We start from the raw sequence: 25302 nt of genomic DNA on the forward strand, positions 1-25302 counted from the left end.
ACGGCACTGTATGTGTAACAAACTGTGAAAAATGTAGTTGATATGAATGACACTTTCATTGAACATAAGAACAAAAGAAAGTTTACAAACAAGAGGGGTCCATTCAGCCCATCTTGCTCGTTTGGTTGTTTGTAGCTTATTGATCCCAGAATCTCATCAAGCAGCTTCTTGAAGGATCCCAGGGTGTCAGCTTCAACATTACTGGGGAGTTGGTTCCAGACCCTCACAATTCTCTGTGTAAAAAAGTGCCTCCTATTTTCTGTTCTGAATGCCCCTTTATCTAATCTCCATTTGTGACCCCTGGTCCTTGTTTCTTTTTTCAGGTCAAAAAAGTCCCCTGGGTCGACATTGTCTATACCTTTTAGGATTTTGAATGTTTGAATCAGATCGACGAGTAGTCTTCTTTGTTCAAGACAGAATAAATTCAGTTCTTTTAGCCTGTCTGCATACGCCTTTTAAGCCCGGGATAATTCTGGTTGCTCTTCTTTGCACTCTCTAGAGCAGCAATATCCTTTTTGTAACAAGGTGACCAGAACTGAACACAATATTCTAGGTGAGGTCTTACTAATGCATTGTAAAGTTTTAACATTACTTCCCTTGATTTAAATTCAACACTTTTCACTATATATCCAAGCATCTTGTTGGCCTTTTTTATAGCTTCCCCACAATGTTTAGATGAAGACATTTCTGAGTCAACATAAACTCCTAGGTCTTCCCTTCTTCAATTTCAGTATCTCCCATATGATATTTATAATGCACAGTTTTATTGCCTGCATGCAGTACTTTACACTTTTCGCTCTTAAATGTCATTTGCCATGTGTCTGCCCAGTTCTGAATGCTGTCTAGATCATTTTGAATGACCTTTGCTGCTGCAACAGTGTTTGCCACTCCTCCTATTTTTGTGTCGTCTGCAAATTTAACAAGTTTGCTTACTATACCAGAATCTAAATCATTAATGTAGATTAGGAATAGCAGAGGACCTAATACTGATCCCTGTGGTACACCACTGGTTACCTCGCTCCATTTTGAGGTTTCTCCTCTAATCCGTACTTTCTGTTTTTCTCATACTTTTGCACACATAATATATATATATATATATAATCACACACACACTGTATTACTTAGAATTAACGCCCCCCTCAGATATCAGCTTTTTAATAGACTCCGCTCTCAATAAAGAAACAGAAAGGTAATTTTTTTCTACTCCTGCCCAACAAATAAAGAAAGCAACGCGCAACTCTGGCTATGTACATGTGACGCCCCGAAGAGACTGCAGCCACAATCCATTTTATATAATTCTAATATTCTAATAAATACCCTTTAAAGATCAGTTGCAGGCTTCAGTGTATTTGGATCCATCTTCGATGCTGGGAACAGATAACTCTGGAATCGGTATAAACTCTTCACATCATTTTATTTGGTTTCCATTTCGGCACAAATACATAATGTTAACAAAAATAAATACAAATAGTAAGTCAAGTTTTTACATTATTTCATGCTTAATAAAACTCAAACCTCAAAAAGCAATTCAAAGATTTTTATTGATTCATTTCACTAATCAAAACTAAGCAAATCCACTGTTGGCAATTCCATCTAATTTCAAGTCAAATAATTATATTTGTCAGTTAAATTGGAAATGTCAGTTAAATTGGAAATGTTTAAGAAGTAGAAACCAAAAGCATATAATTGTACATATTCTAAACAAAATAATAATGACTGGAAAATATGCCTCAGCACATTACCATTTTATATCTATTTTATAAAGTTAATTTTTTTCTTTAACCCACAGAAAAGGTTTGTAACAATAACAGGTGTTGCTTTTTTGTTCTGCCAACTAAGTTTAAAATGAAGTGCTGTGATGCAGACTCGATTGTTAAGATAGTGTCGTAATCAAAATAAAGGCACCAAATACAGACTGAGCCGCATCACAGCCAGCAGAGTGAGCTGCATCACAGCCAGCAGAGTGAGGAACATCACACTGCATCACAGCCAGCAGAGTGAGCCGCATCACACTGCATCACAGCCAGCAGAGTGAGCCGCATCACACTGCATCACAGCCAGCAGAGTGAGGAACATCACACTGCATCACAGCCAGCAGAGTGAGCCGCATCACACTGCATCACAGCCAGCAGAGTGAGCCGCATCACACTGCATCACAGCCAGCAGAGTGAGCCGCATCACACTGCATCACAGCCAGCAGAGTGAGCCGCATCACACTGCATCACAGCCAGCAGAGTGAGCCGCATCACACTGCATCACGCATCACAACTTATGCCCTGAATATATGTCACCGAGTTAATGTATTACATGGCAAATACAAGGATTTCTCCTAAGGCTAGCACTGCTCTTAAAGTGATTGAAGCTATCAAAATGACTTCATAAATCTTACCTGTCGTACATTTTGATTTACTATGTACGACTCAAATGTGCAGTTATAGCAAACATGGTTTTTTTTATTTTATTTTTTTATTTTAACCCATCTTGTACAACACCTGGGTAAAGAAATCTCTGTTTGCAAGCCATGCTTTCAGTTAGTGTTGCACTTGCCTGGTCACCTGGAGGGAATAATTGTCCCCAACTCTCTTCTTTCCTGTCAATAACCAACCAGCTGCTTTCCCTGTTGACTGACATGCTCTCAGCCAGTAACATGACCCAGATGACACTGCTGGGGTGACCCAGGAAGTGCAAACAGACAACCCGAGAATAAGGCAGAGAAAGAGAACAGGTTTGAAATTAAAGATGTTTTCTGTAACATGGATTTCTTTCAAAACGTACGTTTGAGACTATATAGCCAATGAAAGTACAACACAGCTAAGATTCAAATGGTTTTGTAGCTACAATTAAACATACATTTTCTCACAGCAAACAGAAATTAAAGGGGTATCCCCTACATTTCTCTACAATGTATAATATTGTATGCGTATGATTCGCTAGTGATGTTTCTGCTTAAATCATTATTTGCCATGCTTACAGCTATCCCAGAAACAAGTGCTTCAACAAACACTGTCAGGAGGGGAAGCATATTAATGTTGCGCACTGAATTCAAAACAGAATATTACACACACAGCAGGATGATTAATACGTAGGAAATAGATATTGGCAAAAAGTGTTCCTTAAAAATGACTGAAGGCCTAAATTACGAGCAGTCTGTATAGATGCATTATCATACAGAATCTAAGCTTGGTAGCCAAAACAAGTCTGTACACAATGAGAAGTGAACACTTGAGGAGAATACATGAAGAAACATGGGGACTGTTGACCCCTCTAATCTGTGGTTGTTACTGTGTTCCCTTTTCAGAGTGTGTCCGTCTCCTGTGTGTTTCGGTCCACGTTGTCGCGCCAGCTTGTGCGTGTCGTGAAGATGTTTAGCCTGCCGTCTGTCTGTCTGTCCACCCCTCTCTCTGTTAAAACCAGGGGGCTCGAAACCCTGACCTCACACACACAGATACACACACACACACATGTTTGGAGAACATACATACATCCATCCATGCATCCACGCCCCCTTACTCACACAGACCCCTCCCCGTCCCACGGCAGTAGACAGCAGGCTCTGGGGGTCCTCCTGGGCTCGCAGGCTCAGTACTTGTTGATCCCGAAGATCCGGACCCCGTGGAACTGCGGTAGTTTGGGCAGGAGCACGCTCAGGAGGGACCCTGTGTTCACCAGGAAGTGTGTGGGATCATACTTTGTGTAAAAGCTGGCCAGGATGTAACTGAGAGAGAGAGAGAGAGAGAGAGTGTTTTGTTTCTGTTTTTCATCACAGTCTTTATTTAAAATAAGTCTGATCTCAGCTTGGTTCAGTGCAATATTTTCTCTACTTAACACACTTACAGGACGCTTCTCGTTGCATCTTCAATGTGAAACTGAAGGCAACAGAGTGATTTATCATTAGTCTCACCTTCTACACTTGTGCGAGCTTCCCTGCTGACGTTGTGACGGGCTGGTTGAGTTAATTGCTGCAGACCTGCAATGAGTCTGACGGTTTTGTTTTTCATTACAGGGAAGCTCGTTCAGGTGTTGAAGACTAATAATCACACTGATCTCACCATCTTTAGTCTCACATTAATAATGCAAAAAGCCCTTGTGGGAACTAACTAAAAGTGTAATGGTCTCTAATCGATATTGCTGTGAAACATTCAGAAATTATTTCATTAAACGAGAACAGGGCTCCCCGTTGAATTAAGAGAGAACTACAGTGCGGTTATAGCTGTTATATGACAGACGCTTTCATTAAGGTCCTGGTTTTTAATGAAAAGTCAACGTGATGCTTCCACTGTTTCATTTCAACCCAATCAGTCATGTGCTCTGCTGTGACAGTCAGTGAACCCTGCGTGACGTTTGTTTATTCAAATTGTGTCATGTTATCACAAGAATTTGGAACCCTAATGACACAGAGATTGTCTTGCAACATTTCAATCAGCTATAGTTTTACTTGATGTTACACTTCCTTTGTGTTGTAATATAGAGGATACACAATGGTTCTAATCAATTACTCCTGAAGATCCACTGTGCTTTCTGTTTAGAACACATGTAATTAACCATTTACTTATCATGACAGATTTCATTAGTAATGTGTTTCTGTTCTACGTTGCTGTTGCTGTGGGAGCTCTGAATTCGAAGCTTATTGTAGCCCCTATGTGATGTCACGCTACTACTGGCCACTGAAATATGAAACAGAAATACTCTTGAGAACAACACATAGTATGTGTATATATTTTTTTTGTATGGCTCATTTAGAGCTCCCTGGCTATTGCTATGGCTCTTTAAAGTAACTGTAACAAAACAGTCCCATACATTCTCTCCACCATGCACATCTATTCATTATATAGGTCTCAATGTGCAGTGTTGAAAGAATTACATAATAGTGAACATTTGTATTTTAAGTCAGGATAACTGGCATTGGGTTCAATGAATCTCTGTTTGCAAGCCATGCTTTCACACTGTCTTCCGACTCCTTGGACACCTGCAGGGTGAAACTGACCCCAAACTGGGAAACATCCTTGAACCCAGTGCAGTAGCTCTGTTTAAAATGAATGTGTTTTTAACATGCATAGCGACACATAAAGCTGGGGGAGGAGGGTTAGTGTCTTACAGCACGATGGGTGAGATGGTGAGGAACTTGCGCGAGGAGGTGAACTGCACCCCGTAGTCCATCTGCTCCCAGTGAGTGAGGAGACGAGCCTTCCCCTGGTCCGGCGTCTCAAAGGGAGTCCCCTTCACTGTGTGCAGGAACAGGTACATCACCTGCACAGACAACACCACGGTCACCACGCTGCTGCAAGGGACCAGCTCTTCACTGGCTGTCCCCTTGTGTGATATATGCAATCGCTCTGAGTGGCTCTTACTGCACTTCAGTTCTAGCTACCTGTGTTACATGCAGGCTAGATCAGCCGGAGTCTCCATTGGGTTTACTGCACAGAACTGGACTGGCAGCTAGGGAAGCATGTGACATGTCTAACAGGCAACTAGCACTGAAGAGCAGCTCTTCAACACAGGCTTCAAATAAAACAATGTACTTGAGTAACTGGGGAGACCCCACTATGAACCAGACAGATTGAATGCAATACCATAGGAAAGGACAAGGCTGTAAGATGGGGATCTGCCTACAAGTGTCGGCCAAAAATGAGATATTTCCTATGGAAGTTGTTTCACTATCACAGTGCATTCACAGTAATGAACTTCTCTATTGTCACATTCTTACTTGTGCAGTTCTGGTCAGTTTGAGGTCACTGCATTACTTTTTTATGTGAGCGCCATCCTTAACAATATCATTTTATATATTATGTTGCCATGGAAACAGAACGCTATATTGAAAAAATATACCTTTTCATCAACAAGCACAGTACAACAGAGAAAAAATAACACTCAAAATAAAGACATTCAAACAAACAATGACGAGAACTTGGAAACAACGAGGATCAGACCAATAAACAGAGACCTTTTAAAAGAGCAAGCCAATGAAAATACAAGGAAACAAACACGTGCTGATAGAACCCTCACAACGAGGGTCAGACCAATAAACAGAGACCTTTTAAAAGAGCAAGCCAAAGAAAATACAAGGAAACAAACACGTGCTGATAGAACCCTCACAACGAGGGTCAGACCAATAAACAGAGACCTTTCAAAAGAGCAAGCCAATGAAAATACAAGGAAACAAACACGTGCCGATAGAACCCTCACAACGAGGGTCAGACCAATAAACAGAGACCTTTTAAAAGAGCAAGCCAATGAAAATACAAGGAAACAAACACGTGCTGACGGAACCCTCACAACGAGGGTCAGACCAATAAACAGAGACCTTTCAAAAGAGCAAGCCAATGAAAATACAAGGAAACAAACACGTGCCGATAGAACCCTCACAACGAGGGTCAGACCAATAAACAGAGACCTTTCAAAAGAGCAAGCCAATGAAAATACAAGGAAACAAACACGTGCTGATAGAACCCTCACAACGAGGGTCAGACCAATAAACAGAGACCTTTTAAAAGAGCAAGCCAATGAAAATACAAGGAAACAAACACGTGCTGACGGAACCCTCACAACGAGGGTCAGACCAATAAACAGAGACCTTTTAAAAGAGCAAGCCAATGAAAATACAAGGAAACAAACACGTGCCGATAGAACCCTCACAAGTTGTGTTCAGTGAAGAAAGTTAAAACGAGAGAACTGCACCACATACCTAAAACAGACCTGGACAAACAGCTTCCAATTGCACCTCGTCAGTAAAAAAGACAAATGACTTTGAGCAATGTCTTTATTTTGAATGTATTATTTCTACTCTGTTTTACTGTGTTAGCTGCAGGGAGAGTGATAATGGCAGCAGTTTGTTTTTCAATGTTATTCACTTTTGTATGTTTTAAGAAACATATAAAACAGCGTATGGGTCAGAAAATATTATTATCACTCAATAATACACATCTCTTGTTGGTTTTGGGCTGCGCCACTCTGCCAACCCGTACATGTTAGTGTGATAATATATTCTGACCCATACATTACAATATATTCTGACCCATACATTATTCTACTTTGAATACTGATCACATTTCACAATGTTAACAACATACTGAAGACTGTTTAAAGATGGCGTCACATTCAGAAATAGATGTAAATAACTGGAGCATATTGGCCTACTTAGGGTTCAATAAACATGGAAACAATAGGAATGTGCCAATAGACAAGTTAATTCCTGTGAATACCCCCCCTGTGGTAGTTCCCCCCCCCCTCTCACCAGGTTGTGGATGATGTTGGTCAGGGTCCACACCAGCGGCACGCTGAAGAAGGGGATGCTCAGGAGCACAACGTGCAGCACGGCGACCAGGATGAGGTAGGCCACCCAGATCCCCCGGCTGTTCATCACCCTCGTGTTGGGGTTCACCTCGCTGTGCGCTACCCCCACATTCATCCTGCTGGGACACACACAGGGCACTGAGCACTGACACATGGCATTCCTGTTCCTAGAGCTTCTAACCTGATTGGTTTGTAAAATCTTAACAGGAGTTAACCTTCCATTCACTACACAAGTCTCAAATACTTTTGTTACTGTAAGGTATTTTTATTTAAACATGATATTACATTAGGTTAAAAAAAATCTGTTTGGAAGCCATACTTTCAGATGGTGTTGCCTTTCCTTAATCATTTCACGTGGATGGTGAAATTGGCCCCACCCCTTCAATGACTTCTTTCCTGTCATTAACCAACCAGCTGCTTCTCCTATTGACTGACCTGCCTTCAGCGAGTAACATGACCCAGAAGACTGAGCTGGTTAACAGTGAAGACGGCGTTGAAGGGCAGAGTTGAGAACTTCACTCTCATGGTCAAATGACTTAGGAGGTGCAACTGTAACAGAATACCTGGAAGTCAGGCCTGCAAACAGAGCTTCTTTCACTGGGTGTGGTACGGGAAATGTATTTTAAATGATATGCATGCGTGCTACACGAGAGCCCTAATAGTACATGGAAGTGCATGGCAGTTATTATTCTTTATACAATTCTTAAATGAGCTATAACCCCTGTAAAGTGTTTGTTATGCATCGACTGGTTTGCCCATCATTATAGCAGCTGGGAGAAGCTGAATAAACTACTATTTGATTATTCAGACAGATATTAACAGCAATGGGTGCTGACACTGGGGAGTGGCAGTGGTGGGGACTGCTCTATTTTACAATGGCAATGTAGACTATTGAGAGACAGATGCTTGATTGTATACAGATGTCTCTTGATTGCAATGCCTATGTGTTAAAGTGCTTTCACCTGAGTTGAGGAGCTGCTCTTCAGGTCTAGTTGTCTACTGTATATATTTGTATAACAGGTTAGATCAGCCACACTGTCTCTATAGACAGCTAGTCCAATCTATTGATCTGAAACTGTCCCATTCCTGTTGCTGTAATAATACACTGCCATGCACTAAATGGTGCTTACTAATATAAAGACATGTGATCCAGCCTACGTAACATATGTTTGTGTCACTAGAACTGAAGAGCAGCTCCTGATCTGTGAAAGCACCTTACACAGCGTTCAATACAAACCAATACAACCAGCACCTTACACAGCGTTCAATACAAACCAATACAACCAGCATCTTACACAGCGTTCAATACAAACCAATACAACCAGCACCTCACACAGCGTTCAATACAAACCAATACAACCAGCACCTTACACAGCGTTCAATACAGTGCCTTGCGAAAGTATTCGGCCCCCTTGAACTTTGCGACCTTTTGCCACATTTCAGGCTTCAAACATAAAGATATGAAACTGTAATTTTTTGTGAAGAATCAACAACAAGTGGGACACAATCATGAAGTGGAACGAAATTTATTGGATATTTCAAACTTTTTTAACAAATAAAAAACTGAAAAATTGGGCGTGCAAAATTATTCAGCCCCCTTAAGTTAATACTTTGTAGCGCCACCTTTTGCTGCGATTACAGCTGTAAGTCGCTTGGGGTATGTCTCTATCAGTTTTGCACATCGAGAGACTGAAATTTTTGCCCATTCCTCCTTGCAAAACAGCTCGAGCTCAGTGAGGTTGGATGGAGAGCATTTGTGAACAGCAGTTTTCAGTTCTTTCCACAGATTCTCGATTGGATTCAGGTCTGGACTTTGACTTGGCCATTCTAACACCTGGATATGTTTATTTGTGAACCATTCCATTGTAGATTTTGCTTTATGTTTTGGATCATTGTCTTGTTGGAAGACAAATCTCCGTCCCAGTCTCAGGTCTTTTGCAGACTCCATCAGGTTTTCTTCCAGAATGGTCCTGTATTTGGCTCCATCCATCTTCCCATCAATTTTAACCATCTTCCCTGTCCCTGCTGAAGAAAAGCAGGCCCAAACCATGATGCTGCCACCACCATGTTTGACAGTGGGGATGGTGTGTTCAGGGTGATGAGCTGTGTTGCTTTTACGCCAAACATAAAGTTTTGCATTGTTGCCAAAAAGTTCGATTTTGGTTTCATCTGACCAGAGCACCTTCTTCCACATGTTTGGTGTGTCTCCCAGGTGGCTTGTGGCAAACTGTAAACGACACTTTTTATGGATATCTTTAAGAAATGGCTTTCTTCTTGCCACTCTTCCATAAAGGCCAGATTTGTGCAGTATACGACTGATTGTTGTCCTATGGACAGAGTCTCCCACCTCAGCTGTAGATCTCTGCAGTTCATCCAGAGTGATCATGGGCCTCTTGGCTGCATCTCTGATCAGTCTTCTCCTTGTATGAGCTGAAAGTTTAGAGGGACGGCCAGGTCTTGGTAGATTTGCAGTGGTCTGATACTCCTTCCATTTCAATATTATCGCTTGCACAGTGCTCCTTGGGATGTTTAAAGCTTGGGAAATCTTTTTGTATCCAAATCCGGCTTTAAACTTCTCCACAACAGTATCTCGGACCTGCCTGGTGTGTTCCTTGTTCTTCATGATGCTCTCTGCGCTTTAAACGGACCTCTGAGACTATCACAGTGCAGGTGCATTTATACGGAGACTTGATTACCACAGGTGGATTCTATTTATCACCATTAGTCATTTAGGTCAACATTGGATCATTCAGAGATCCCCACTGAACTTCTGGAGAGAGTTTGCTGCACTGAAAGTAAAGGGGCTGAATAATTTTGCACGCCCAATTTTTCAGTTTTTTATTTGTTAAAAAAGTTTGAAATATCCAATAAATTTCGTTCCACTTCATGATTGTGTCCCACTTGTTGTTGATTCTTCACAAAAAATTACAGTTTCATATCTTTATGTTTGAAGCCTGAAATGTGGCAAAAGGTCGCAAAGTTCAAGGGGGCCGAATACTTTCGCAAGGCACTGTACAAACCAATACAACCAGCACCTTACACAGCGTTCAATACAAACCAATACAACCAGCACCTTACACAGCGTTCAATACAAACCAATACAACCAGCACCTTACACAGCCTTCAATACCAAACCAATACAACCAGCACCTTACACAGCGTTCAATACAAACCAATACAACCAGCACCTTACACAGCCTTCAATACAAACCAATACAGCCAGAGTGATTGTACATCAAAAAACCAAAAGAAATGGAAAGCTACGTACTATTATGTTACCACTGCCTTGTATTTACTTATAAAACACGTCAGTCCTAGCTTTGAAATCGCAGTCGAACTTCCCACAACAGCCGCTCCGTCATGATTCACTCCCACACAGTGGCGTTTGGCCGGGACCGGTTTCAATGGCACTGTTATCACCTGGCCTGTGTTTTGGTTCTGCAGATCGTATTTGGTGTTTGGATAGTATTTTGCAATTCGTGTTTAAGGGTGTGCATTGCAGCAGGACAGGTTCGGCAGGTACCCCGGATAGGGAGCGCTTCTTTTTATCAAAGTAAGGGGTGTTATTAAAATAAAAACCGCACACTTTGAGGACACATACTCCATTTTATAAAATAAGCACAAACAAACTACCGGCATTAAGAGTAACGAAGCTCAGTGAGCAATAGGGCTGTTTCCAGGCGTTTTATAATCTTGATAAAATAAAGTTCGTTTGCGGTCTGGACGTATCTGTTAAACGGAGAGATAGAAACTATTGTCCATAGTAACTGTGTGTTCAAGGAAAACAATAGGATTACTTCGAAATGATGTAAGAATTTGGTCTAACTCAGATCCTGTCGACCACACCAGGAAACCGCAATCTTACAAAATGCTGCGCCGAACTTTCAGTGTTTTACAGTGACAAGCGCGCGTAACAGATACCGTATACACACATTAAATACGATATATATACATATATATATATATATTTTATAGCTATTAACAAAAAGAAAAGTATCTAAAATGCGATGCTTCCGAACCACTCCCCTTACCTGCTGTTGGGAACTATAACCAGGAAGTCCGAACTGTCCTTGATCCCGCCCCTCTCTGCACTTGATTGGTGTAGTAGAAACCTGTTGGTTTTCGGGTTGGTGAACTCTGATGGCAATCGCGCAAGCTTCTCTGCTTTCATTGTTCAGTCATGGCTACGTAATCTCATTGAGACACATTTTACCGTACTGTCACGGAAATAGGCGCATCTGATATTTGGGTAGAATTTTTTTTCTTTGGAAATGTTGTTACAACTTGATTTTTTGGATTTCAAATACATTTTTCAAAACTTTTTTTTTTCTTTTTAATTCTTATTCTAAAAGTGTCTCGCATCTGAGTATCCGTTCCTGTTTGTAGGGTTGTATCGCAGTGCCTCGTGTCAGATCCCGGTTCTGTTTGTAGGGTTGTATCGTAGTTTCTCGTGTCAGATACCGGTTCCTGTTTGTAGGGTTGCATCGTAGTTTCTCGTGTCAGATCCCGGTTCTGTTTGTAGGGTTGTATCGTAGTGCCTCGTGTCAGATCCCGGTCCTGTTTGTAGGGTTGTATCGTAGTGCCTCGTGTCAGATCCCGGTTCCTGTTTGTAGGGTTGTATCGCAGTGCCTCGTGTCAGATCCCGGTCCTGTTTGTAGGGTTGTATCGCAGTGCCTCGTGTCAGATCCCGGTCCTGTTTGTAGGGTTGTATCGTAGTGCCTCGTGTCAGATCCCGGTCCTGTTTGTAGGGTTGTATCGTAGTGCCTCGTGTCAGATCCCGGTTCTGTTTGTAGGGTTGTATCGTAGTGCCTCGTGTCAGATCCCGGTCCTGTTTGTAGGGTTGTATCGTAGTCTCTCGTGTCAGATCCCGGTTCCTGTTTGTAGGGTTGTATCGCAGTGCCTCGTGTCAGATCCCGGTCCTGTTTGTAGGGTTGTATCGTAGTGCCTCGTGTCAGATCCCGGTCCTGTTTGTAGGGTTGTATCGTAGTCTCTCGTGTCAGATCCCGGTCCTGTTTGTAGGGTTGTATCGTAGTGCCTCGTGTCAGATCCCGGTCCTGTTTGTAGGGTTGTATCGTAGTGCCTCGTGTCAGATCCCGGTCCTGTTTGTAGGGTTGTATCGTAGTGCCTCGTGTCAGATCCCGGTCCTGTTTGTAGGGTTGTATCGTAATTTCTCGATTCAGATCCCGGTCCTGTTTGTAGTGTTGTATCATAGTTTCTCGTGTCAGATCCCGGTCTTGTTTGTAGGGTTGTATCGTAGTCTCTTGTGTCAGATACTGGTCCTGTTTGTAGGATTGTACTGTAGTCCCTGGATTGGGAGACTACGTGACTCCCTGATGTAACAGTTTCAGTGACAGCTCAGATTCTCTCGTGTGTTATTGATTGTGCCGTTCCCTGGGATTCTTCTTGAATTGCTCAACAAAGACACAAGGGGTCAGTTGCAGTGTACAAGTGATTTAGTCCACATCAAGTGAACTAAAATGCAGATTAAAAAATCCTGCAAATCTTATTGCAGTGTACCAAACACATGATCCCGGGAATTGGTTTAACTGATCAGAACAAGTGCAACAAGTTAGACCGATAATGGGGACTAACCTACAGCTACGGCCAAAAATTTAACACAACAACACATTTTGCTTCATAAAGTCGAATGAAACCTGCTCAATAATGTTACATTAATGTATTAAATTACTTACTATTTTGTAGTTTTCCATATACTTTAACAAAAAACTGACACATTGAAAAATGTGACATTTCGAAATCTAACATGAAACGCTGTACTACTGTTCTAGGCTTCCGGTAGACTTGTGCGATATTATTTTGTAGTTTCTTTGACTACATGCTTCTGAATAAAATATCTAAATTATGTTCATATAGTTTTTTTTTAATGATCTCAATCCTAAAATGATAGCTGTATAAACCCTTCTTTACTAATCCAATATGTGGAATTCAGTCTCAGATAAATGTGTAAATGGATCCCTGTGCAAAAAGAAAGATGGCTTTTTACTGCATCAAACATATTGAAGTAAGTATAAATGTCATGTCTTTATGGAGCACATTTCAAACTGGCGGATCAGACTGTGCTTGCAGTTAAGCTGCCGACACTGCATGCTGCATAGATACAGAACAGTTTAATTGTGTGATAAATGGACCATTAGCTGTTTATAGTTAAAGCATATTAACTGAAATTGTATTGCGTTAAACTGAAAACGGTCTCAAAGGTACATGATTAAAAAGTTTATTTAAAATGTAGGACTGCCCGAACGTGATGGACATAAGAAATGTACAGAGTAAAGTTTTCAGATGTACTTGCCATTTTAGAGGAACAATCATTTTGACCGTTTTTGGAATTGAAATTTCAATTGCGTTGTGTGTGTTTAGATATGGAGCTGCACTTTCCTGACTTTTCCTAAATATATGTACTAATTACCCTGACAAAGAAAGAATCACGTAGCTGCAAAAATTATACCTATTCCGACTAGGAACGGTCAAATTGACCGATACATATAAAACATATTATAACAATGAAGTGTTGTAGTATTATTTTGTATTTATCTGTAGGAACATGCCGCAGGCAATAAAATTGTGCATTATACATATCATATGAGAGATACTGAAATTGAAGAAGGAATCTATGAAAAAGACCTAAGAGTTTATGTTGACTCAGAAATGTCTTCATCTAGACAATTTTTGACCGACGCCGTGGCAACTCTAAAGGCAAAAATAACAGTATATAAAATAACACAATAATAGTTTTAAAATGAAACATCGGGGGAATGTATTGCAGATCATAGCAACTCATTATTTCCTTTATATTGTCATCTAGTCAACACGTGTTACATGTACAAAAAGACATATTTACTCTGCTATTGAATTTACAAAAAGAGAGATTTACTCTGCTGATAACTTTCTGGGGACGCCGATACAGTTTTGTGCTTAAAAAAAATAGCAAACTCTGGACGATTAACAAGTTTACTGTTTCCGATCGGGACACAAAATTAAGGCTGAAACTGTGACAACCTCAGTTTCCCCGGGATGTCTGGTGACAGGAACGCAGCCCCGAGACGTTATTTGCTTACCTCGGGTTACCTTGTGTAGTTCGTTTCCCACGTACAGAAGCACAGAGTCTAGCTGTTGTTCACATGGGGTCGATTGCAGCATACCAACGAAAAAGCGGTTTAGCAGATCCTGCAGCTCTGTCCTAAATTAGTCCTGAGTGCACCGTACCAAACAGCAAGTGGTTTAGCTAGTCTGAACAAGTGGAACCAGTTAGCCAGACAATGAGAACTAACCCATATAAGCCTCTGCAAGTGCGGATGGAAACTCACAATTTAACGTGCAAAGACAAACTGAGACATCTTGTACATCGTCATTACAAACATTTGATTAAAAAAAACAAATACAGTCATAATACATATAGGCCTATTAATGATAAAAAACGTTTTTATTAGGCTACATTAGTCGTGATTCGGGCAAACACATATAAAATCCATATTCATAATCTATATCAATAGGCCTAATTGTACTTGTCTTTCTGTGCACATTTCGCACTAGCGGATCATACTTACATTTTAACTCGCCGGTACCCTAGTGCTGCACGGACACTGAACGTGAAGCTCTAAATGTGTAGTTTATATAATACTAATTATACCTGTGACGTTTCAGTCAGTTACATTGAATAGGCCTACATCAAACCTGCATTTATTATTATTATTATTATTATTATTATTATTATTATTATTATTATTATTATTATTATTATTTAAATATAGGAGTATCGTATTGTGTGGCACTTTACTACAGTTTTTGCAACATTTTTAAGAATAAAACAAAAGCAGTCTCTTCAAAATATTTTGTTCCTCAACCATAATAAATGAGAAAAAAGGAAAAAGGTGCCGCATATAAATTGTACATTCTCAGTCTACCTAGAAAATTTATAATTGCTTAATATTGTGTATCAACGATACAAAGTAATGATATAACGTACATACAATTGTATAATAATTTAAAATATTATATATAGTTCTGTATTCTGTTACATTGTAGTGGTGCCTTTCGCTTGAGAAGCGCTTCATGCGACTCGGCATCAGCGAGCGAACCTTACTGAACAAAATGCTTCAAAACCCTTCACTTTTCGTTTAAATAAAGACGTCATTTCAGAGAATAATGGAGATGTCTTTGTTTTAAAATGTGCTGTATAAACGTGGGACGAGCACGCGTACTAAGTTAGTCTTATACTTCATTAAGTTAGTCCTCTGAACAGGATCATCTCGCGTCTGATCACCCGATACGCATGCCAGCGTCAGTGACACACTGTCCGATACGCATGCCAGCGTCAGTGACACACTGTCCGGTACGCATGCCAGCGTCAGTGACACACTGTCCGATACGCATGCCAGCGTCAGTGACACACTGTCCGGTACGCATGCCAGCGTCAGTGACACGCTGTCCGATACGCATGCCAGCGTCAGTGACACACTGTCCGATACGCATGCCAGCGTCAGTGACACACTGTCCGATACGCATGCGAGCGTCAGTGACACACTGTCCGATACGCATGCCAGCGTCAGTGACACACTGTCCGATAGGCATGCCAGCGTCAGTGACACGCTGTCCGATACGCATGCCAGCGTCAGTGACACACTGTCCGATACGCATGCGTGCGTCAGTGACACACTGTCCGATACGCATGCCAGCGTCAGTGACACACTGTCCGATACGCATGCCAGCGTCAGTGACACACTGTCCGATACGCATGCGAGCGTCAGTGACACACTGTCTGATACGCATGCCAGCGTCAGTGACACACTGTCCGATACGCATGCCAGCGTCAGTGACACGCTGTCCGATATGCATGCTAACGTCAGTGACACACTGTCCGATACGCATGCGTGCGTCAGTGACACACTGTCCGATACGCATGCCAGCGTCAGTGACACACTGTCCTATACGCATGCGAGCGTCAGTGACACACTGTCTGATACGCATGCCAGCGTCAGTGACACACTGTCCGATACGCATGCCAGCGTCAGTGACACACTGTCCGATACGCATGCCAGCGTCAGTGACACACTGTCCGATACGCATGCCAGTGTCAGTGACACACTGTCCGATACGCATGCCAGCGTCAGTGACACACTGTCCGATACGCATGCCAGCGTCAGTGACACACTGTCCGATACGCATGCCAGCGTCAGTGACACACTGTCCGATACGCATGCCAGTGTCAGTGACACACTGTCCGATACGCATGCCAGTGTCAGTGACACAGTCACACAGCGCTCAGTGCTGCACCGCCGCAGACCAGCAGCCAATTGTAAGCTAGCAAGCCAATATAGAAAGTGTCACATGACAATTGTTCGTGTGGTGTTTTAGATTGCTGAAATCATCTTTATAAACTTTATTTTTATTTTTGATGGCTCGCATTGTAAGTGATATTCTGGAAGACGAGACTCCCTTTTCAAAGCGCGTAGAAACAAGCAATCAGCAGCGACAGTGCTTCCCGACAGCTTTTGTCGAAATTCTCTTTTTATATTTATTTTCTGTTAACATTAGTTTATGAATAATCTTGTTTGCTTTTAAACCAATTAAATTGTTAAACAAAAAACAAAAAAAAAACCGACTATTCTATAGTCCATTCATTTTAATTCCGTACATGGTCTTGTTGACTAGTGCTAAAATACACACTCCCTTTTTTCTTTCTATATTTACCCGAAACTTCGCTTTGTCAGAGCTCTAGATAAGGAGTCAGCAGCCTTCAAGTACCCTCAAGACTTCTTCCCTAAGCTGTCTGAGGCAAAGGTCAAAGAAGGTGTCTTCGTCGGAACACAGATAAAGAAGATCCTGGAGTGCAATGAATTCCCCAAGAAGCTCGCTAGTAAGGAGAAAGCGGCTTGGAACAGCTTTGTCGCAGTGGTTCGGGGCTTCCTGGGCAATCACAAGGCCGAAAACTATGTGGAGCTGGTTGAGACTCTGGTGAAGAACTACGGCACAATGGGCTGTAGGATGTCCCTCAAAGTCCATATCCTTGATGCTCATCTTGATAAATTCAAGGAGAACATGGGAGCGTACTCGGAGGAGCAAGGCGAGCGCTTCCACCAGGATATACTGGAATTTGAACACCGCTACCAAGGACAGTATAACGAGAACATGATGGGAGACTACATTTGGGGGCTGATTCGTGAAAGTGATTTACAGTATAATCGTAAATCTCGAAAAACTACTCACTTCTAAATCCTTTGTAGTCATTTTTGTATTACTTTAGTATAAATACATGTTAATTTGGATTCATATGTTGTTTTTTTCTGACTTTATGTGAACGAAAAGACACAAATTCGCCCGTTTTTTCATTGGAAATAGGTAAATTTGAAAATATCACTGTCCTGGTCACAAAAGCAAAGTTTGTGGGGAATAATAGCCATGTTCTATACTTTTGAGGCATAAGTAATTAGGAAATAACACTTACTACCCAGGAACCAAAAAATAAATAAATAATTTGTTACACGGTGTAATAACAATAACAATAACAATAACAATAACAATAATAATAATAATAATAATAATAATAATAATAATAATAATAATAATAATAATCTAGATTTGGACAATTAATGATGACATATTATACGAGACAGTCGGACTGTGGGACTGCGCTGAGTATTTTTTCTCAGCCAGTTTGTTAAGTTTAATGGAATTTCTCTGACATTGCAACGGCAGCATTATTTACCACTCAACCCGGAAGTTACATTTTAATGCAGGAATGACATGCTGTAACTTATCATAATTTAATTATATAACTCTTTCCCTCTTTTCAAAAAAATATGCAAAACTGAAGTGTGGAATATTTGGTGACCTGTAATGTGTCCTCACTTCCTCTTTAGTCGGCGCTTTGTAGATACGATACTGTTTTTGCTGATATAGTTTGGGATATCTAGCAACCCAATTCCTGACTAAAAAAAAAACCCTTGATTTTTTTTTGGTGTGTGTGTTGAATTAACGATGAGGCAGCCTATTGGGGAAGTTGTACATGAACAGGAATGTTCAAAACACGAAGTAAAAGATGACATCGCTGTAATGGTTCGGGTTGGGGTTAGGTAAAAGATTACATCGCTGTAATGGTTCGGGTTGGGGTTAGGTAAAAGATTACATCGCTGTAATGGTTCGGGTTGGGGTTGGTAAAAGATTACATCGCTGTAATGGTTCGGGTTGGGGTTAGGTAAAAGATGACATCGCTGTAAAGGGAGGCTAAATAACTAGTATTTCATTACCCTGCTGTACATTTAAAAATGTCCATTAGAACTGGGTCTTATTTTAGACCATTTCCCAGGACCCCACAGAAGGAAACTGTTACATTTAATGAATTATTCGGGATCGCTTTCTGCTTGTTTTGACCCGTTACAGATCTGGATTACTTTGACAAAAAATAGCCCCTGCCTTCCTTTTCTATTGAATAAAAAGTAGACTGTGTTTTGTGTTTTTTTGTAGGCTTGTTTTCATATAAACATATTTAAAGAAGAAGACGAATGTAAAACACTAAAACTTATTCATAGTCACGGGTATTCATAGTCACGGGTATTCATAGTCACGGGTATTCATAGTCACGGGTATTCATAGTCACGGGTATTCATAGTCATGGGCAGAGCAACCAGGAATTTTGGGGCCCGGGACAGGTCCTATGAGAAGGCCCCCCCCCCCCCCCCCTCTCAATTCAGCTGGCGCACATTGACAGAATTTACCTTGGAAACAACCTTCTAATTTTATAATGTATTTTCTTTGTATTTTAACAAAACCTCACTTGTCACTGAACAAAGACATATATTCATCTTGATTCAAATACAGTAAACCTATTTAAATAATTAATTTCTAAACTATTTATATATATATATACACATTCATGTTTTTGTATGTACTTGTTCCCCTACAATTAATAGCCCATGTCAAAGAAGCAAAAACAGCTGACGTGTTTCTTATGCAGATGCGAGCAGAGTCACACACAGCAGCTTAACTGCTTGCCATCATACCCAGTAATAAATCGAGACCAGTTCAAGTGTTCTTAGATGTTTATCACTTAAAACACACTGTTTAAAAATAAAACTCGCTGTTCAGATTTTTAACATACGATGTGTTTTCATAATGTCCGACTAGTTTATTGTAATATGTTGTGTGTGCTTTAGCTTGAGAAATAATAAAACGTTTAGTAATTTTAACATTTTGAAAGGAGTATCATTAACATGCCACATCCAAGGTTAAATATATGCATATTTCAATTATTTCCTTTCTTAAATTATTTTCTTATCTTATTGAGTGTGTTTTTTCCTAGAACTCCAATGCGTTTAGATAATAAACGCTACATGCCATTAAGGTGTTCCGAAAGTGTTGCAGAAATGTGTTTAGTTATTTTTACAGTGTAGCCAATACCTCATTATTCTAACAACAGGATACACAAACCTCGATGTGCATACCACACAAACAATATACTTATATTAGTCTTATGTCGGAATAATAATAATAATAATAATAATAATAATAATAATAATAATAATAATAATAATAATAATAATAATAATAATAAACTATTCCTACCTGTATGTTTGAGAACATTTTCAATTTCCTGTTAAGATTACTATAGGATTCATATATTTACTAAGGGAATGGTACACCCAGATTTACACAAGGATTTAAGGATATACCCGCATGAACACACACATACACAGTAAATGGTTATGCATAAATATTTATTGTGGGCATAAATAAATAGATTATATATTATAGAAAAAAATACATTTCTTAAAAAATAATAAATTAATATGTATAAAAACATAAATAAATATTAAATATAGTAAAGACCTGACTCAGTTTAGGTAGCATACATAATGTGTTACAAGAAAATCAATGCATTATCCAAACCTATTAACTAAATAGCATTTGAGAACATACAACAATTTTTAACAATTTGAGAAGTGTAATTTTCTTGTCACGGGCAATGCGTGACTGTTAAAAATCTCTCAATATTGTTATTCTCTCCATAGTAAAAAACAAAATGTAACAGCTGGCGCTGGCACCATTGCACAGTTCTGAAACTTTAACGGTAATCTGTCGTACTTCGAATCAATTTGATAATGTGTGCGCCATCTTTAAACAATGCAAACTATTAATAACATACGGGACACTGCAAGTTGTTTCACGATGCTGTTCACCTTAAAAGACTGAACAAGTGTGCCTGTAGGGACCTATACACATGGGGGGGGGGGGGGGGGGGGGGGGGGGGGGGGGAATTCTGTAAATATACCATTAGGGTGATCAACTGCTATAGTCAATATTTATTTTTGTAGTAAATATTCCTATTTGGTCAGTTTGTTTGTTTACAGTTTCTTAATATTTAGCTCATTTGTTGTGCAATAGTCATACTGAGGCACCTTCCAATGGGTCTTATATTTAGCTTGTAGCACACTGGGGCAACGTTGTGACATCATGCTTGGACGGGTTCCCCGGAGTAAAAACACGGGCCACGATGATTGAGAACGACTTGAGTCTCTCCATGTAGTGACGCTGCAAATACTGCCGCTGCCAGTCTTTTACCGTGATGCAACTCCAGTCCTCCACAGCGACCCCGTGCCCCTGCAAATAAACACATCATAGGATAAGGAGGCAGGACTGACATTGACTTTACTGCCTGCTTTGATACTGGTTGGATATCTATAAATGTGCGAGGTCTGCGCCGTGCACGCCTCACCGCCCCCAAGTGCGAGGTCTGCGGTGTGCACGAGGTCTGCGCCGTGCACGCCTCCCCCGCCCCCAAGTGCGAGGTCTGCGCTGTGCACGGCTCACCCATTCCCAAGTGCGAGGTCTGCGCTGTGCACGCCTCCCCCATTCCCAAGTGCGAGGTCTGCGCCGTGCACGCCTCACTGCCCCCAAGTACGAGGTCTGCGCCATGCACGCCTCCCCCATTCCCAAGTGCGAGGTCTGCGCTGTGCACGCCTCCCCCATTCCCAAGTGCGAGGTCTGCGCCGTGCACGCCTCCCCCATTCCCAAGTGCGAGGTCTGCGCCGTGCACGCCTCACCAGCCCCCAAGTGCGAGGTCTGCGCCGTGCACGCCTCCCCCATTCCCAAGTGCGAGGTCTGCGCTGTGCACGCCTCACTGCCCCCAAGTGCGAGGTCTGCACCATGCACGCCTCACTGCCCCCAAGTGCAAGGTCTGCGCCGTGCACGCCTCCCCCGCCCCCAAGTGCGAGGTCTGCGCTGTGCACGCCTCACTGCCCCCAAGTGCGAGGTCTGCGCCGTGCACGCCTCCCCCGCCCCCAAGTTATATTTTATTTGTTATTATTTTGTGCTTCAGCGTCCAACATGATTTCAAGAACGAGGCAGACAATAATGTCTCGTTGTTTAATATTCATATAGGAGCCTATAGCTTACGTTTTCACTAGCATGTCCATAATGTGACTTGATTTGCCGCAGGAGCTGTGAAAGTGTGCGGGCCAGGTCATCGAAATCACTTTCGTTGAAGACGCTGTTCTCCCCGAACAAGTGGCTATAATAATGTAGAACCCGGGAGATCTTCAGCAAACACGGCTGCGAGAGAGAGAGAGAGAGAGAGAGAGAGAGAGAGAGAGAGAGAGAGAGAGAGAGAGAGAGAGAGAGAGAGAGAGAGAGAGAGAGAGAGAGAGAGAGGGGGGGGGGGGTGATAACATTAGAACATTTCAAATTACGAACCATCTAATTCTGATTGATCTCAGAACTTTGTCACATTGGGTTTAAAGGATCCCAATGATTCAGCATCAACAAGGTACCCATTTCTATCCTCACCGCTCTCTGTGTGAACAAGTATCTCCTTCTCTCTGTCCTGTCTATCTCCACTTTTTGCTGATTTTGACGGCTGTTTGATATAAGGCGAAGTCGGTGAAGACGTTTGTGTTTCTTGAAATTGAAATAATAATAATATAAACTCCTTTAATTTAAACAGATGTAAATAATTACTTATAACAATGCACCACTTCTCGCTGTTATTGTTGTTGTGCTATTTATACTGTAACGTTTATCAGAAGCTCCTCGGGGAGTTTCAATGACTATGTCGCGAGACCGCTTATGTCATCCAAAACCCCTCATTTTCATGTACCTGTTTTTAATGGAGTCCAAGTCTATTATTATTATTATTATTATTATTATTATTATTATTATTATTATTATTTATTTATTTATTTATTTATTTATTTATTTATTTATTTATTTCTTAGCAGACGCCCTTATCCAAGGCGACTTATAGTCGTAAACAAAAATACATTTCAAGAATCACAGTACAAGTAATAATACAATAAGAGCAAGATAAATACAATGACTTTGGTTCTAGCAAGTACAAGTATGACAAAATAAGATTCAATAACGGCGCAGATAACAGTGTCCGTGATAGTTACATCAATACAGTATTTCTGAGGTTATCTAAACATTCTCCCTGGATTGAAAGTGTTTGCCAACAGCTTTGAGTGCTGCAGTCACACTGTATCCCGATTCTCTCATCACCACGCAAACCACAGCTTGGTATGTAACGGGAATTGAAAATAAAAATAAAGAAGTGACTTTTGTTTCGTTTTGAATAAAAATCCTCGAATTCATGAAATGCACATTGTGGCTTTCCAGGTACGGGGCCAAATCTTTCAGATAAGATAAAATAACCTGAAATCTCCCCGTGCCGCTGGCGGGAATACTCGAGCTGCCTGCTCACCAGGGTTGCCAGATATAACTGACAAAAAAATAGCGACCTCGTTCTTGAAAAGCAAGACCAAACAAGATCAAAACAAGCGCATGTGCGTTTATGCAAATTCCAACCTGCGACTCTCAAACTGCAACCGCGACTCTAAAAAAAACCAAGCCCAACTTTGCAACTCTGCTGCTCACCTGCTCTTCAGATCTGAGGCCTGCGGGGTCGCACCTGTCGCTCGCTTCAATTCGAGGGACACAGTCCTGGATATGCGCGTTCACCACTTCCAAAGATGAAAACTGAAACACAAATAAAACACATGTCACCTGACTATTGATAGTAGACCTCCATGAATTAAACTTCTGAACAAACTGTCCTGTAAAAAATACAAGGAAAAAAAGCGAACGAGAGGAGGCCATTGGGCCTGCATCGATCCTCGCCTTCAGACAGCTGATGGCGCAACATTAACCCAACCCCAGTCCCTCACCACAGTGTAAATCATCTCCTACAGTCTTTCCAGTCCCTCACCACAGTGTAAATCATCTCCTACAGTCTTTCCAGTCCCTCACCACAGTGTAAATCATCTCCTACAGTCTTTCCAGTCCCTCACCACAGTGTAAATCATCTCCTACAGTCTTTCCAGTCCCTCACCACAGTGTAAATCATCTCCTACAGTCTTTCCAGTCCCTCACCACGGTGTAAATCATCTCCTACAGTCTTTCCAGTCCCTCACCACAGTGTAAATCATCTCCTACAGTCTTTCCAGTCCCTCACCACGGTGTAAATCATCTCCTACAGTCTTTCCAGTCCCTCACCATGGTGTAAATAAGTGTCTCCTACTGTCTTTCCTAAGTATGTCTCCACTTCCAAATGTGTCCTCTGGCCCTGATCTCTGCTATAGAAATAGTGGGGTCCTAAATTCATTTAGAATTGAAGGAACTTCAACACAGTCTCCCCAAGCCTGTAGGTCTATTCAGTAGCATAGTGTTACCTTGGCATTTGAATTGCCTCGGCAGCACATTCTGCATTTTGACAAAGTTAACCCTGTAATACTCTGAAAGCAGTACCAGAGGACACGATGTGAAATGAAGTGCAGCAAGACTTCGGACAGATGATACACCTTCACCGCAGTGCTGAGGGCATGGAATGGATTACCAACCACGTGTTTCATGATGAACCATGAAATCCTTTGGTGTCACCCAGTTACTAACCGGACAACTAGTTTTGCCCTCCTCTCGTTAGTAATTCTTTCTTTTGTGCATACTACTACTACTACTACTACTACTACTACTACTACTACTACTACTAATAATAATAATAATAATAATAATAATAATAATAATAATAATAATATCTAGTTGCTAAAATTGCCAGCATTACTTAATAAAAGTGATGATTGACACACAATGATATAGTCAATATTAATATTTGCAGAAACGCCAAATACATCGATAGATGAATACCTTGGATTGTTGTAATTGAAGAGTGAGTTTGTTGAGTAGCATCGCTTTGTCTTTGCAGTTATTCCAGTGTTTGTGTGCAGGCACCGGGATGCTCTGAACTCCCATTAGTAAGTAGAGTACGAGGAGCAGCGGCGCTGTGTGAGCCCGAGTCGCGCTGCCGGAACGCATGCTGTAGTCTGACTCCTCGACACCTGTTCGGAATGCGTGCGGCTGTGCTGGCTGGGTACGGCGGAGAGGCGCAGGCGTAGATAACGCTGTACAACAACTGCGGAGATTTATATACATTCTCCAATAGGGTGAGTCACTCTGAACGGTATTCCCCACCCCTACCACGACATTCGTATGTTTAATTTCTCTTTGCAGGTATTATAACAGTCCGCAGTCACTTACTACGTTTTAAATGTTCAGAATTATTATGACATAGCTTTTAACTCTGTCGTAAACAGAACCCCGTTTGTAAGGACAGAAAACTGTGTAACCTATTTTCACATAGGCTTAATGTTTCTTATCCTAATGTTTTCCTTCACCCTCGTTTAACACGGGTTATGTATCGTTTCACACGGGTTATGTATCGTTTCAGACGGGTTATGTATCGTTTCAGACGGGTTATGTATCGTTTCACACGGGTTATGTGTCGTTTCACACGGGTTATGTATCGTTTCAGACGGGTTATGTGTCGTTTCAGATGGGTTATGTGTCGTTTCAGACGGGTTATGTATCGTTTCACACGGGATATGTATCATTTCAGACGGGTTATGTGTCGTTTCAGGGGTTATGTGTCGTTTCAGACGGGTTATGTATCGTTTCAGACGGGTTATGTATCGTTTCAGACGGGTTATGTATCGTTTCACACGGGTTATG

General features: G+C 41.3%; 2 protein-coding genes across 4 annotated transcripts; both read right to left on the minus strand.

Moving 5' to 3' along the window:
• Positions 1-1397: 1397 nt before the first annotated feature.
• LOC117966979 (ORM1-like protein 2) lies at positions 1398-11448 on the minus strand. Of its 3 annotated transcripts, none has more exons than XM_034913986.2 (4): positions 11322-11448; positions 7232-7409; positions 5096-5247; positions 1398-3715 (listed from the first exon to the last, which is right to left on the minus strand). In XM_034913986.2, exons 2-4 carry the CDS (start codon positions 7403-7405, stop codon positions 3580-3582), a joined length of 462 nt encoding a protein of 153 aa, XP_034769877.1. In that variant the 5' UTR covers positions 7406-7409; positions 11322-11448; the 3' UTR covers positions 1398-3579. The 3 variants fall into 3 exon arrangements, with proteins under 3 accessions (XP_034769877.1, XP_034769878.1, XP_034769879.1); XM_034913987.2 differs by having other exon boundaries at positions 7232-7406; positions 11322-11447; XM_034913988.2 differs by lacking the exon at positions 11322-11448 and adding an exon at positions 10559-11089 and having other exon boundaries at positions 7232-7406.
• Positions 11449-20573: 9125 nt separating this feature from the next.
• On the minus strand, positions 20574-23685 carry LOC131709234 (interleukin-23 subunit alpha-like). Its single transcript, XM_059011379.1, has 4 exons — positions 23671-23685; positions 23176-23277; positions 21700-21855; positions 20574-20904 (listed from the first exon to the last, which is right to left on the minus strand). The coding sequence occupies exons 1-4, from the start codon at positions 23683-23685 to the stop codon at positions 20722-20724; spliced, it is 456 nt and encodes a 151-aa protein (XP_058867362.1). The 3' UTR covers positions 20574-20721.
• Between the last annotated feature and the right edge of the window lie 1617 nt (positions 23686-25302).

The sequence above is a fragment of the Acipenser ruthenus genome, chromosome 42 (assembly GCF_902713425.1).
Source record: "Acipenser ruthenus chromosome 42, fAciRut3.2 maternal haplotype, whole genome shotgun sequence".
In the NCBI taxonomy this organism is placed as follows: Eukaryota; Metazoa; Chordata; class Actinopteri; order Acipenseriformes; family Acipenseridae; genus Acipenser; species Acipenser ruthenus.